The 16,984-nt window shown below is 36.9% G+C and overlaps 1 protein-coding gene across 1 annotated transcript in view; it reads left to right on the forward strand.

Moving 5' to 3' along the window:
* The window catches only part of Prr16 (proline rich 16), a 186,744-nt gene extending 170,728 nt beyond the window's left edge, over window positions 1–16,016 (forward strand). Inside the window, exon 2 of the mRNA NM_001081224.2 lies at window positions 13,985–16,016. Within this exon, the coding sequence (NP_001074693.1) occupies window positions 13,985–14,740 (756 nt within the window). The 3' untranslated portion in view covers window positions 14,741–16,016. The remainder of the gene's footprint in view (window positions 1–13,984) is intronic.
* The last annotated feature ends 968 nt before the right edge of the window (window positions 16,017–16,984 follow it).

Below are 16,984 nucleotides of genomic sequence, written 5' to 3' on the forward strand. Positions count from 1 at the left end.
GTTTAATTTATTTTTATAAACTATATCTAGACTCCCCTGACAGTGAAGACAGATGCCAGGAAAACCTACTTTATGAGAGCTCACATTCTAAATTTCCTCTTTCTCTTTCATCTCATATATTCTGGTTCATTAAATTCAACATGAAGTTATATTTTAAAATGAAACTCACAATTCTCCATTATGAATGCTAGGACTGAGATGCAGGAAGGAATGGCACAATGCTTGCAAGCCCGTATTAATCAAGGATAATATCCCCGTGTACCTTCACACTAAGCACACTCCCATCGTAACCAAGCATAAGCAGGTACTGTCAAGTTGAGAAAGATATTCTAAAGATGAGCTTCTCGAATGTTCCCACTAATGCAAAAATAATGCAATAAAACCTTCCCACCTTGCATCATTTTCCATTATTTTCATTGGGTTTGCTTATCACATTTCTAATGACTCACTGTATAGATCTTTTCACTTCTATCACATTCTGCAAATCCTAGATGTTCAAGTAACCGGTGCATGTGCACACATATTTAGTGTCATCCTGTTACCTCTGGCAACAGTAAAACTCTTCCGATTAGTTTGAAGAGCCCTGGTAACTTCTGTGTGTCATCTCCATCTCTCTATCCTTTGGTTTTTATATGACTCTTCATTTTTCTTCATGATCCAGTTTATTAATTAAACATCTCCAAATATGCAAGTGTACACCCTCCACATCCCTGTTACTCTCTGCAACATTAGGTTTTACTTCTGGAACTCTAGTTTCCTCCTCTCCCTTTCCCCTCTCCTCTCTCTCTCTCTGTCTTCTCTCTCTCTCTCTCTCTCTCTCTCTCTCTCTCTCTCTCCCTCCTTCCCTCCCCCTCCCTCCCCCCTCTCTCTCCCTCCCTCCCTCCCGCCCCCCCCTCTCTCTCCCTCTCTCCCTCTCTCCCTCCCTCCCTCTCCCTCCCTCCCTCTCTCTCTCGATATACATGCACTTCAGTGTAATCTTTCAGTCTTTCCTTTACAAGAACTGAGGTTGAGATAGCCTAGATACTCTGCTCCCACTTCTTTCCTTACTTTTAAAATTAATAAACCTGGAAAGTAGCACCATAAAATTACCTTATTTTACCACTACGCAACTGTTGAAAAATCCGAATTTTAGCCATGCCCCAACGTTCCAACATCAAGTTGAATAACACTGCTATTAATATCAACAATACTAACAGTAGTATTTGAAACTTTGGCTAATGCTATTATTTCTGCCATGTAATGCGAGGAATCAAAATTACAATTTTTTTATTACCTTGAGGAGAAATGTAATATTGTACAAATAGATTCTAAGAAAATAAAACCTATAGTTTTACAATTTACTCTTTTTCTCTATAACAGGCACTAAAGATTTGTCTGACTAGAATATTGAAAATAATACTGTCATATAGTAATTTTAACATAATACAAGCTATTATTCTTTTGCATCTATCTATTCATCTATCAATTCACCAACTATCTCTCTATGCATTTATTTATATATTTATGAGTTGACGTGTAGAGGACAGAGCCCAACTTGTAGGAGTCAATTTCTGGGAATTGAATTTGGGCCTTGAGGCTTGGGGCACGTGCCTTGGTTAGTTACTGTTCTACTGTTCTGATGGCACACCATGGCCAAGGCAACTCTCACAAAAGACAGCATTTAACTGGGCTCTTGCTCACACTTACACCATAGAGATAGCTTGGGGAGGGGGCAGACAGGAAGGCATGGTGCTGCAGCAGCAAATAGGGGTTTTACATCCTGATCAATAGGCAACAGGCAGAATGGGGTGTTGGAAGGAAGAAGAGGGGGAAGAGGAGGGGAGGGAAAGGAGGGGGACAGGGAGAGGGAGAGAGACTGGGCCTGGAGTGGTCTTTTGAAATCTCAAATCTCAATACTGACAGACCTCTCCATCAAGACTGAAAATCCTAGTCATTCAAACCACCATCCAATTTTACCTGAAGAGCCATTTTACCTTTCTGTAAACATTATTTTAATCATAAATATATTAATATTGTGATAATCATGTAGAGTGAGTTACTTTAATTTTCATTTCAATATCATTATTGCAGATTCATATCAGAATGTATTATATATTTTAAAGGTGTATATTGCCTTTTATTCTTTATCTATAAGGAGAAAAAAATCAAGAAAAAAAGTGAGAGATTAGGAGGATTAGAAGCATGGTTTTACAGCCCAAATTTATTTCTCTGAAATTTATAGATGTATTCAGAACTGGAAAAAAAAAGAAGTAGCAGCAATTTTGTTGACACCATGCTTTGTTTGTATTTTTCCCTGTTTCATTTATTTTGATATTTATGTATTTAGTATATATTCTTTGTTCCATCTCTAAAAGCATCGGATTCATTTTTCAGACAGTAAACTTTCATAAGAAAAATAAGAAGGCTTATTAAACAATTAATCACTATATCACACAATGGTACATATGAGGGAAGGAGTTCTAGCACTATGCAATGGGATTGAATGTGATCAGGAGAATTCTTTGGAAGAACAAGTAATATGGACTCTAATTAGTTAAAGGCACCAGGAGGAGGAAAGCAGGGAAGGGGAGAGAGAGAGAGAGAGAGAGAGAGAGAGAGAGAGAGACAGAGACAGAGACAGAGAGAGAGAGAGACAGAGAGAGACAGAGAGAGACAGAGACAGAGAGAGACAGAGAGAGACAGAGAGAGAGAGAACATTTGCATTTTGACCAATTGTGGATTTCAGCATATGTGTCAGTGGAGTGCTGAGCCACAATAGAGCATCTCTGTTACTTCACTTCCTGTCTTAGGGTTCTCTAAGAATGAAACTGCCAGAGTGTATGCATCTATTAGAAGGGGACTTAGTAGACTAATTGGCCAGAAGCAGTTCAGGTAACCCAACACTAGCTGACTCACACTGGCAAGGCTGAATGTCTCAGCAGTTTCAAAGTGGTGGAGGACTGAGGGATTCTAGGAGAGTGGCTGGTTATCAGTGTGTGTTGGAATCCTAAAGACATTGGTTCAAGCATGAGGGATGAAATATGACAGCAACTGGACAGATAAACTTGCCAGTGAACTAAGGGCAAGCAGAAAAGCAATAACTGTTCCTTCTTTAATGTCCTTTTATCTCAGCTTATACCTAAAAGCACCACACACCTTCAGCATAGCTCTTCCTTCTTCAAATAATCTTTCCAAGAAAATTCACTGACATGATGCCCGGTTTCACGAGCTTTAGTTCTAGATCATCACAGATGCAGTGAAAACTGACAACCAAGTTAAGCCATCATATAACCGAGGCTCAGCACACTTTGTGAAAGAGAAGATGGAAAAGATCCTAAGAGTCAGAGGTGGGCACTCTGGACATGACAGATCTAGGCACTCATGAACTATAGAAGCTGTGGTTGCTTGCACAAGAGAAAAAAAGTGAACATTCTTGCATGGAGGGCTGAAACTCTTCAGCTGCCACCCCAATGGGTGATGTGAACAGTTGATGATTTGGGAGTAATGAAAGTCAGTTTTCTATAACCATGTGGTCCCTGGTAAATTAAACAAACTCCAGTCATTGGCCTCATACCTAGCTATATTTGCACACTGCAGATTGGTTTCTATCTTCTTCGTCTTCGTCCTCTTTGTCTTCTTTGTCCTCTTTGTCGTCGTCGTCTTCTTCTTCTTCTTCTTCTTCTTCTTCTTCTTCTTCTTCTTCTTCTTCTTCTTCTTCTTCTTCCTTCTTCTTCTTCTTCTTCTTCTTCTTCTTCTTCTTCTTCTTCTTCTTCTTCTTCTTCTTCTTCTTCTTCTTCTTCTTCTTCTTCTTTTTCTTCTTCTTCTTCCTTCTTCTTCTTCTTCTTCTTCTTCTTCTTCTTCTTCTTCTTCTTCTTCTTCTTCTTCTTCTTCTTCTTCTTCTTCTTCTTCGTGTAGATATGTAGGAGGAGGTGGAGATGTATTTTAAAGGAGTTAGTGGGAAGAATGGGAGTGAATATGATTAAAATACATCATATAAAATGTGGTGTTGTGATGCATGCCATTAATACTGGAATTCTAAAAACCAAGCAGCTGAATCTTTTGTGAGTTTGACACTGCCCTGGTCTAGTCAATGAGTTCCAGAAAAGCTGAGATTACATTACGAGACCCTGTTTCAAGTATATGTATGTGTATGTATATGTATATGTGTATATGTATATGATCTTGAATGGTTTCCATCATCTATATAATGGGTGGTGTCAAATATAAGAAGTAACAAAAGGATAAAAATTATGTAATATAATAATATTACAATTACTATGAGATTTGTGTTGTTTTACAGTGGATAAGAGATACACTCTGTTGCTGTGGACAGTGATGTCATAGCTCAGTGGAAATACCTCAGTGGCTGAATGGGCTACCTAACTAACAATAGAATGGTTATGGAAATGCATGATGCTCTAGAAATCTAAAGACAGCTCTCTATTCCAAGGCTAGTCTAATTGTCTTTTTGAGCCATTTCAGCATTGTTTTTATGCTTATAACTGAGACATTTTAGAGACCACGAAAGAGAGAGGCTCAAATCATCCTTGCCTTCTAAATGTCTTACAGATCCTTTCACATAAATCAATGGAAAAGCTAGACCAAATTGTGGAATAAATTAAATGTTTCCATTTGCTACATATTTTTTTTCTAAGTACAATTTAATGTAATTTGACCATTCACACTATAATTACTGGGTTTGCTCAGGCATAAGAATCCCCATGCCCTTTCTCAAATGTGCTGTCATCTAGCAGCAAAATACAAAGTTGTGATGAAGAATTATTTACTTTAATCCCTACAGTAGATCATTTGGGCAAATAGAGCTATATCATGTGAGTTACGACTATCTATGGAAGGCAGATTAGCTCTCCGTATTAGTGATGGAGGACACTCAAGCCTGCCTCCTTCTTGCTTCTTTTTCAGGCTTACATTCCATTCATCCTAGGATGAACCAAGTGCTGTATTAGTCAGCATTTGAGCTCAGTAGTAACAGGATCTGGGCCAATGGCATGTAGCTATTCTTATGCTCACCTATGATTCTTTTAGTAATACTTCCTTTGGCTCTTATTCATTTTTCCTTTCAGATTTTTACTATAGACAGTAGCAGATGAAGGTAGTTGTTTTTATAGAACACTCCTAAGTATTTCAGAATCAATATATTTTGTAAAAATCTTGATTAGATATACATTGTCTTTTTTCCTTTATGAATTTTGTAGAGCAATTTTTTTTTTCTGGTTGATAACTGTTGATAAGTGATTCTCAAGAAAGATTCACACAAATTAAAAATTTGAGATAATTAGAAGACATATCTAATCCTCAAGTGGTTTCACGCCCCAGGAAGTGGGGAAGTCTGGTGGGTTGGGAATGGGGAAGTGGGGAGAAGATATGGATGAAGAATAGCCAGAGGGTGGACCAGAAGGGGGCTAACAACTGGAATGTAAAAAAAAAGAGATTAAAAAATAATTTAAAAGATAATTAACCTTTTTGTTTGACTTTAATTAACTAAGATGAGTAGTATTCAGAAAAAGTCTGGATACATTTAAAGTTATATTTAATTGCAAATGAATGCTTCAGTTCTCTCAGTCTCTTGGGAATTGGACTAGAACTATCTTTATCAGAAGCTTTGGGGCAAGTCTGTGCTTCAGTCAACAGGCAGAGATCAAGTCTCTACCTTCCTTCTCTTACCTTCCTCTTCCATATCTGTCTTTCTGAGCCTTATGGGATTAATGGGCCTGATAACCTTAAAAATAAGCCATAAACCCTGAAATCAAGATAAGGATGGAATAAGTCTTTTCCATTTTTTTTTTTTGCTAAGTAAATTGTTATTTAATATCTCTGTGTTAAGTCACTGCACTGTGCCAGGCACAACAGAAAGCTAGCCTAAAGGGAACACATAAAAACATAGTTCCAGTATCTGAAATGTTCATTTGATGAAGGGATGGGGCATGTTGCCTTTCGGGTTTATCTACTTTTACTTCTGTAGCGTCCATTAAGGCCTTATTTTGGACCTTGTATTTAATAGCTCTATGAGTAATATATACAGAATATATTTTCTTTTATTAATACTTTTACCTGGTGATATATTTTATAAAAATTATTTCTTTCTATTGTATTATATACTTTGAGCATATCCATCATCTTTACCCTCTCATTCCTTGAGTCTATCCCTATTCTCCCAATATATATATAATATGCACAATCAAATATTCACAAAAGAAGTGAAGGACATATTTGTCTTTGTGGGTCTGATTTATTTTGTTTAATGTAATGATACCCTCTCACATATATTTTAGCAAAGGGCATGATTATTCTCCATTATGGCTACGTAAGAGTCTATTTTGAACATGCAGTACCTTGTCATAACCATTCTTTTCTTGGTGATCAAGGTTGACCCCATATCCTGACTGTTACAGAGAGCTCCATGATAAGTATGGGTGTGTTGTATCTCTGTGGCTTGTTGGCTTAGAGTCCTATAGAAATACACCAAGGAGTGGTATAGCTGCAGCATAGGGAAGTTTTATTTTTACTTTTTAGATCCATACTGATTTACATAGTGACTAGACCAGTTTTTGTTCTCTCAAAGAGTTTGTGAAAGTTCCCTTTGTCTACAGTCTCACCAGTACCCATTGCTTGTTTTCTTAGCGGCATATAATCTCAATCTATTTTTAATTTGCATCTGCTTTCCTTGTCTTGTTCCTGATTTCAGTGGGGATGCTTTAAGGCATTCCCCTAGTTGTATAGTGTTGGCTGTAGGCTTCCCATTGTAGCTTTACTATTTGAGTGATGTGCTTATGCTCCTAGTTTCTTCAGAACTTCTATGACATATGATGCCATACATTGTTCTGTGACTTTTGCCATCTGTTGAAATTATCAAGAGGTCTGGAATCTATTGATGTGATGAATTATAATCTTCATTTCTTGCTTAATTCTGATATGGCTAAAATTTGATATATCACTTTCTTCTAAATTTTATAATTTATTGGACTGTAGATTTTCCACATATATGCTAATGATTCTTTGAATCTCACTAGTGTTTTTGTTATGTCTACCCACTCCCAATATTACTAATTTGAGTCTTTTCTCATTGTCTTGTAGTTGATCTAACTAAATTTTCTGTCTTGATTTCTTTTCTATGAGTCACTTTCTTGCTTCCTTGAGCCTACATATTATTCCTTTGAATATATTTTATTAACTTGTTCCTTGATATTTTTATTTGTCTACATATTATTATTGTTTCTATAAGACACTGAAGTATATTATATAATTATTATTTAGATATATATTTTAAAATATAGAATTTCTAGTTATAAAATTCTGTCTCTGACAATTTTATTATATCCTACAGTTTTCTGCATGTTGTTTTTATTGTTCATTCATTTCTACTAATTTTACATTTTTAAAGTAACCCATCCATCATCCAGTAGCCTGCGATTCAATCTCCTTGATATGAGTTCTTTTATGTAGGTTTTGCTGTCAATGCCTACTGCCAAGCTTTGCAGAGCTTTGAACTTGACCTGGGTCAGACAACAAGGAAATGAAGAAAGGAGAGACACATATAGCAAATAGCTGGGAATAGGTGTACTGTGTGCTCTGATGGAGATTTACTAACATCCTGATGGTCAGGCTATTTATTATACACTACTGAGCAAAGTGGATAACTTCTTGAATATTGTTGTGCTAGGAGAAGGAGACAGGTTTATTGCATAACTTTGAAGAAGAAGGAAGCCAGTCAGCCTATCTCTGTTGGAGATCTGTGTAGGAAGCAGTTTCTGCTTGCAGTTGTCAGGAGGTAGAAACTGTAGTTGATAGGTACCGTGCACTAGAATTATCTGTAGAACAATCTCTCCTAACATCAATACTCATACCAGAGGGAAGCTTTGCCATTTATCTACTTGTTTGTTGGTTAGTTTGGAGTTTTCAACAATAACCACTCTGAGTGGAGTGAGATAGAATCTTAGTATAGTTTAGAGTTTCATTTCTCAGTGACTTTTTGTGTGTTTATAGTCTGCTTGTGCTTCTTTGAGAAGTATCTTTTCTGATTATTTTCTACCTTTGGTTGGATTACTGATTTTATTATTTCTTTTTCTTTTTATATTTTACCTTCCAATTCTTTGTTAAATGAATACCTGGTTATATAACTTACATTATATACACTGCCTCTGAACCCCGTTGAGAGTTATTACCACTTTTTTGCTACACAGAAGTTCTGTAAACTGGATGTGATCCCATGTCAATTATTAATTTAATTTCCTGAGCTTTTAGACTCTTATTAGAAAGTCATTGCTTGTGTAAATCCCTTGATGTGTTTCTCCTGTGTGTACCACCACCATTTTCAGAGCATCTGGCCATAATAAACTCTTTAATCAATTTTGAGTTGATTTTTATGGAAGGAGGGACATAAAGGTCTTGTAATCCTCTACATGTTAATATTCAGTATTCCTAACACCAATTTGATGAAGACTTGGTATTTCTCTTATGGTTATGTTTTTGGAAACTTTGACAAAGAAAAAAATATGCAGATTTATTTTCTGGGTACTTAGTCCCACTCTAGTTGTCTCTGTGTCTGCTTTGGAACAATTTTCAATTGTATGTTTTGCCACAACTCTTTAGTGTAGTTTGACCTAAAGTATTTTGTACATTCAACATTATTCCCTTTGCTCAGCATTGCCTTAGATAATCAGAGATGTTTGTGTTTTTGTATGAATTACAGGACTTATTTTCCTAGATCTATGAACAGTGTTATTGATAATTACATGAGCGGTTGCTTTAAATCTGTGATAAGTCTTTTTATAGTATGGGTATTCTAACAACATTATTTGTCACAATGCTAAATCATGGGAGGACATCATGCTATCTTTGGGATTCTCAACACTGTTTAGATTTCCCATCACTTGGGTGTTAGTGTGTGCATACATGGTCATGTATGTATGTGCATATGTGGGTGTGGAAGCCAAGGGTCAATTTCAGGTGTTTTCTCAATAATTCTTTATCTTACTCCTTGAGACAGTGTCTCAATAATTCAGCTAGACTGAGTGGCCAGAGTTTTGTATGTGGATGGGTCACTAAGAGATTGAACTCAGAGCGTAATGCTTGTGTGAGAAGCACATTACCAACTGAGCTATATTTCTCAAACATTTCTATCACTTTTATATTCTTCTCAGAGGTCATTCTTTGTTTCTTAGCATGTAGTACTTTCTTTGCTGACCTGAGTCACCTTGTTCACTAGTTTTACAAAGAGAAACTCTTTTCTTCAGTATTGCTAGCTTTGCTTAGTGAATCCGTTTATTATCCTATGTGATTATTTAATCAGTCACTTACTAATGGGTATTTAGGATATGTCTAAATTTTCACTTATATATTTATTTGCTTATGTATATATTTTGAACTTTAACAAGTATGTAGAAATAAACAAAAACCCTGCAGGAAAATTGTATGGGTTTCTATACCTATTAACATCTGTTAGTTTCACTGGAGTTTGTTCATAAAAGAGCTATACCAAAGATCTGCAGATTACTTAGTTTGTATGGTATTGACAACAGTCTTGTACACTGATTTTATATCTGTGTTAGCAATGTACAAATTTCCCATTTACTCAAATCACAACCAACAATTTACATTATAAACTGTATCTTCCCTGACATTAAATTTTATATCATTTTTCTTTAGTATATATATTTCTTCAATTTCTATTAAGGTTTTTATAGCCTGAAAAATTAGGTTTGCATCTTTATGGAAATTACTCAGTTCTAAGCTTTCCTCACCCAATTTTCTTACATTGATATGACTGGGAATTTTTTTATTCATTTACTTAATGTTTGTTTATATTGAGACTATGATGTTTCTTTCTTTATGAAAGATTAGCGTTTGAATTGTTTCATTTATCTATTTACCTAAGATTTACTGAAGCCACGATGTTTATTTGTTTATAAAGGACTTGAGTATGCTCTTCGTATGTATCACCAGCCTTATCATTATTTAAGAGTAAGATCCACTACTCTCAGTTTAACACAAAATTAGACTATAATAAAATTCTAATTGTTTTCATTCAGTATAGTATGCATTTCTAATTGTCTTGGGGTATTTATAATTTGTGTAAATATCAGGTGTCTACCTATAAAGTAGGTTTCACTATTATATTTTGAAACATATTCCATTGTATATTTTCTCTCCCCCCCCGTTTCCGTTTTTTCCAGTTAGTTTGTTAATTCACTTTACTGCTGATTACAGTGTCCCAATCCTTCCTACTTCTTTCCCATTCATCTCTGAGAAATGGGTGGTCCCTCTAGGGGAACCAACCCATCCTGGCACCTCAAGTTACTATAGGACTAGGCACAACCCCTCCCATTAAAGCCAGACAAGACAGCCCTGTTAGGTGAGCAGGATCCATAGACAGGCAACAGTAAGGGTAAGCTCCCACTTCAGTTGTTGTGGAACCTACATAAGGCCAAGTTGCATGTCTGCTACATATGTGCTGAGGGGCCATAGTTTCAGCCCTTGTATACACGTTGGTTGGTGGTTCAGTCTCAGTGAACCCCCACAACTCCAGGTTACTCAATTCTGTTGGTCATCTTGCAGAGTCCATATTCCCTCTAGATTCCCCATTCCCTCCCTCAAATTGTCCACAAGACTTCCTGAGTTCCTTGTAATATTTGGCTGTGGGTCTCTGCATCTGTTTCCAACACCTGCGGAGTGGAGACTGTCAGCGGAAGTTATGCTAGGTTCCTGTCTGTGAATTCAGGTTGACAGATATACTTATAGCTTGAGGCTTCAAGGAAGTGGAAGGAGGAAGACATGTCTGCAATATGTCTGTATAGATCTGAGGATAGCGAAGCACACCCATTCCCCAAATTGGGACTAAAGATAATAATAAAGTTACTCCTTATTACTCTTTCTTCCCATTGGAAATAAAAATAGATGGCAATAATTACTCTTTATTACTGTCTCTTAATCCCCTGTTCTCTGTTATTGGGTCTCCTTTTCTCCCAAAATAGTCCTTTCACGTCATAATTGCTTAATTCTATGGTCTATAATACTTGATGCCTTTTTGTTTCCCATAAATGTTCTTGTGTGTGTGTGTGTGTGTGTGTGTGTGTGTGTGTGTGTGTGTGTATGTATATATTTCCTATAGTTTCCCTGTTGTATATTAAGAAAGGATTTATATTTTCTGTTTGAAACTATGTACTTTTGCTAGAATGTACTTCTGTTATAAAAATATATATTAACACTGATTTTGAAGCATGTGGCAGATTCTTGCAACACTCAGCAACGGAGCTGCGTGCTACCTCTCCACCTCTTGTCTCATGGTGCCCTTGAACAGTAAGAGTAGAGTTCCCATACTCAGTGTTCTTTATCAGAGGATCTTTTTCAGCGCTTTCTGAAAACATGCTTGAATCATTGCTCTCCTGCCAATTAGATCTGTCTGAAGTCTCAGGAAGACTACACTAACCCTATCTCAGTCAGTCTCAGAACCCTTGTAACATTTAACATGCTGTTTATCACCTAGAAGTCACACTTTTACTGTTCATAGTCTATGGTCTCTAAGTCCGTGTTAATGACAGGAGGTACCATGCTCTATTCAAACAGTGTTAGTTTCTGCATGTTCTTATCTGCATTAACAGTCATGCAGGAAATGAGAATGTAGAGACAGAGAGCAGCCAGGAATTATCACAACGTAAGGCTTGAGGCAGTAATTTTTCATCAGCTTCATGTTTTTCATAATAGATGAGGCTTTTGTTTTCCTTGCTGTAGATATTCAACAGACTAAATTACCCCCACACTCCTACCCCCACACGGGAAATAGAGCCCAGCCTTAATGTGCCAAGTTAATTTCTAACCTTGTGCATCTATTAGCCATCTCATAACAGCGATTGCTATGTGTGTGACTAAGAACTAGAGAATGTTTCTGTAACCATATGCTCCTTTATGAGTAAGTTTCTTTTAGAATATTTATTTTAGAATTATTGAGCAAGTTCTAAAACCATGTCATGTGTCTATCAGAGGGCGAGAAACCTTTTGCTCACATTTGACCTAAAGAAACAATCCTAAAGGCATTTATTAATAAATGTTTCCTGAGCCCCATATGTGCTATTACTCTTTGTTTTTCCCAAATTTTTATTAGGTATTTTCTTCATTTACATTTCAAATGCTATCCCGAAAGTTCCCCCATACCCTCCCCCTCCCCGCTCCCCTACCCACCCACTCCTGCTTCTTGGCCCTGGTGTTCCCCTGTACTGGGGCATATAAAGTTTGCATTACCAAGGGGCCTCTCTTTCCAATGATGGCTGACTAGGCCATCTTCTGCTACATATGCAGCTAGAGACACGAGCTCTGGGGGTACTGGTTAGTTCATATTGTTATTCCACCTATAGGGTTGCAGACCCCTTTAGTTCCTTGGGTACTTTCTCTAGCTCCTCCATTGGGGGCCCTGTGATCCATCCAATAACTGACTGTGAGCATCCACTTCTGTGTTTGCCAGGCACTGGCATAGCCTCACAAGAGACAGCTATATCAGGTATAGCTATTACTCTATAGGGGAAAACAGTCAAATATCCCTTGGTTACTGAGAGTAGGCAGGATCTACATGAAAAAGATAATGTTTCAATATTTATATTGCTATTCAAAATGTAATTCAAAATTATGTGAATATTTTGAATTAAAAAAAGCATTTGGTTGATGATTTAATAAATTAAATTTAGATAATGTTGCAGAAGGAGTAGTTTGCAATTATGAGAATTTAAAAGAAGGTCTAAAATACATAGTTACAAGGAAAACAAAAGAGAAAATTTTTGGAGTCTTGAGGACTTTTTTTTTTTAGATTTACAAGTACAGTTTCATGGTAAAACCTTTTGAATTGAAACAAATCTTTGATGTATACAAAGATCATACTCAAGAACTACAGGATAGAGTAACAAAAACATCATAGAAAGCACAAAATATTTTAATTGAACTTATGATTTCTTGCTGGGGGGATGATGTCTTACTTAGGGTTTTGATTAATGTGAAAAGACATCATGACCTCCGCAATTCTAACAAGGAAACATTTAATTGGGCTGGCTTATAGTACAAAGCCTTAGTCCATAAATATCATGGCAGGAAGCCAGGAGGCACACAGGCAGACATTGTGTAGGAGAGCTAAGCCAAGAGTACACACAGATTCATAGGCATCAGGAAGAGAGAGTGAGAGAGACACTAGACCTGGCTTGTGCAGCAGAGACCTCAAAGCCTACAGTTAGCTACACACTTCCTTCAACAACGCCATACCTACTTCAATGAGGCCACACATCCTAATGGTGCCATTCACAATGGGCCTATGGGAGCTACTTTCATTCAAACCACCACAGAGGCCATTAAAAGTATAGCCATTATCCAAGTTGTTCATATTATTTTTCAGCATGGGAACGATGCTTTCTAACTTTCTCAATGCTAAGCATGTCTGGTTTTGCTCTTTTATTTTTAAACATTGGATATATATATATATATATATATATATATATATATATACACACACACACACACACATATATTGCATATGAATCCTACCTCTGGTAGTAATCACAAAGCCAAATAGAATGAATAGCATATTAGGTTCTAGGCTTGTGCGATTATGATACCAAACATGCAATGTTCACCATGTCCACATTAATTGAGTAAAATATTTGTTGTTGTTGTTGTTGTTGTTTGGTTTGGTTTTTTGTTTTGTTTTGTTTTTGGTTTTTGCGACAAGGTTTCTCTGTGCAGTCATGGCTGTCCTGGAACTCACTATGTAGATCAGGCTGGTCTTGAACTCAGAAATCTGCCTACCTTTGCCTCTCACGTGCTGGGGTTAAAGGCGTGCGCCACCACTGCGGGGCTTAATTGACTAAAATCTTGAGGGAGCAATGGAGTTAGCAGTTCAGGATCAGTCAGGGCTTTTGTAGAAGCTCAAAGCTGATCAGAAAAGGTATGCTTTTAATTGTGTTTTACTTCCGGTTGCTCTTCAACACAATTACCTTGTCCTTTCCACCAGGTGGTTGACCAGATTGACACCCTGACCTCTGATCTACAGCTGGAAGATGAGATGACCGACAGCTCCAAAACAGACACTCTGAACAGCAGCTCCAGTGGGACAACAGCCTCCAGCATAGAGAAGATCAAAGAACAGGCCAATGCTCCCCTCATTAAACCTCCAGCACACCCGTCTGCTATCCTGACTGTCCTGAGAAAGCCAAACCCTCCACCGCCTCCTCCAAGGTTGACACCCGTGAGGTGTGAAGAGCCTCAGAGAGTGGTGCCGACTGCCAACCCTGTAAAGACCAATGGCACCCTTCTGCGGAATGGAGGCTTAGCGGGGAGGCCCAACAAAATTCCAAATGGAGACATCTGCTGCATACCCAACAGTAACTTGGACAAGGCTCCGTTGCAGTCTCTGATGCACAGACCTGAAAAGGACAGGAGTCCTCAGGCAGGGCCTCGGGAACGAGTTCGGTTTAATGAAAAAGTACAATACCATGGCTATTGTCCTGACTGTGAGAGCCGGTATAACATAAAGAATAGGGAGGTCCATTTACACAGTGAACCAGTCCATCCACCTGGAAAGATCCCACACCAAGGACCTCTGCTCCATCCTCCACCTCATCTCCCCAATTTCCCATTAGAAAATGGGGGACTGGGAATAAGCCACAGTAACAGTTTCCCCCCTCCCACACCTGCAACCGTGCCTCCTCCCGCTGCACCAAAACCACAGAAGACCATCCTGAGGAAATCCACCACTACCACAGTGTGATATCTGCCATTTAAGAAAACGTTCTGTTTGTTTTTAATTTTCTATATGATAAACGTAAAATAATAAGTAATGAGCACTTTCTACTCAAGCAATAAAAAGCCCAAATATATTAATCTGCATTCAACAAAGTGGCATAAAAAATCACGTGGTAAGTATGCAGAGTAGCGCCTCTGTCCTGGACGTACATTGTTTTCTATGTTCCATCATCAGAAACTGCGGAAAATTGAGAAAGTATGAATGAATTTTATTTTTTTGTGATTGACCTAAAACAAACTGTGACCTTCTGATTCCAAGTATTTTGGTCTATTATAAGAGCTGGGATGTCAGATATTTTGATTTGTTGATAAAGCCAGGGCAACTCATTCCATTCATGCCTATCTCATCTATGCATTGATGATGTCATAGTTCTCCCTTTGATCTAATGCTTTTTAATAAGAATTTTAATACCGAAGGACTATTTTATTATTTTTCTAAAGATGTTTGTCAATAGTTTTGCATCATGAAATGCTGAGGACACTACAAAAAAGTTTATTTTCTATACTATACAATTTGAAACATATGTTCAACTATATGTATAATAAAATATTTTGAGCTTTGGAAATATGTCAATAAATAATAGTAAATAATGAGAAAGCCTAATGTTCCTGAGGATTAAAATGAAGTGAAAATTACTTTTAACTCCCTGTTAACATTCACTGAAATGGAAAGCCAGTCCCCAAGAGTTTGAATAAGGTGATACTGATTGGATATCACATTCGTAGAGTAAATATCACAACCTATTCGGTAAGTATATTCTTACAACAATTTCTTATTATACACCTCCATTATGGTACTCCTAGAATCAGCGATGAAAGTCTTTGATGTTGTCATGCCTTCTCACAGGACTCATTGTAGATAATTACACTGGAAGGTTGGAATTTTTGCCTTCAGTTTACCAGAGCAAGCTCAAATTCCCTGAAAGAACACAGATTTATAGGACGGAAGTTTCAGGTATCTCTAGTCACAGGGTATGTTCAGGAACGGCCTTTCCCTTTTTCTCTTCTAAGTTGAAGGGTGTCAGGAATTTTTGATGTCCCATATGAGAATCTCTTCTCTCTACCTTCAAACCCAAGGCTTTCTCCTAAGTAATGTTTGCCAACTTAAGAAACTTAGCCAACAGATAGATCAGTCAGGTCCTAGATGCACTGATTTGGACTGATGTGATTTTTTTGCCTTGGAGATAAAAATTATTTATCTCTCAAGAATTAGTGTGAGGTAAAGTGCCTGCAGGGAGAGGGCCAGGAATCTTTTATGAGGTAACAGTGGAGAGCAACTCTAGGTGGGAATTGGTATACTGTGTACATTGAGACCATGGGTGACCTTTTAAAATATGTTCCTTTTAATTTTAAAAATTTAACCTTTGCTGCTAAAGAAGGTAGTCTTATGATTTAGTCTTATGAATACTTTTTGAAACAGCTTTTTTATTGAAATATGACAATGTATTTTGGGGAAGACTATACAAAAAAAACCATAGCATTTATTATTTAAATTAATGAACAAAATAAATGTGAGACAGAGAATGTCCTGTTAAAATTTTGCTCGGTGTGCTATTTTATCTTTCTGTGTTGTACATGAGGGGAATGTAAGCTTAATGATCCAATATTTGGGAAAGATATAAGACAGTAATGAATAAAGGCCATAATCTAGTATTTATTAACTGTACGATGAGTGTATTTAAGTGATATGACGCAGGAAAATAAATGATTGAATTGTTGAATACTAAAATGTGTTCTTAGCCTTTTCCTACATGCATTTTCTTGAAATAAAAAATACTGCAGCAAAATAACCCTTTTAGATATAATGTATTAGTGCCTTTTATACTCCAACATAGTGCTAGATGATTGATTTTTTTTCTTTCTTTAGTTCATCTTTCTTTTTTTCAACCAGATACTAAGATCTAAAACGTACCATATAGATTCAGATTTTGACCCATGCTGATGTCTGGGGACCACTTCGTGTCTCAAAGTATCACACATAGTTCACAAAACAGACAATTTTCTTGAAATAAAACTGAATGAACTAAATTTTTGAAATTACTTGAATAAGGACATTGGCTTACTTATGTAGGGAAAAATCCTTACAGATCCAAATCCATCTCTTTTAAAAAATATAGACCAAGTTTCCTCATAATAGAACATCTTTTTCTGTTGAATCAGTGACTACATTTGTCTCAACATCAAAATATTTATAAGAAAATAACTAAAA

The sequence above is a fragment of the Mus musculus genome, chromosome 18, assembly GCF_000001635.26.
Source record: "Mus musculus strain C57BL/6J chromosome 18, GRCm38.p6 C57BL/6J".
Lineage (NCBI taxonomy): Eukaryota > Metazoa > Chordata > Mammalia > Rodentia > Muridae > Mus > Mus musculus.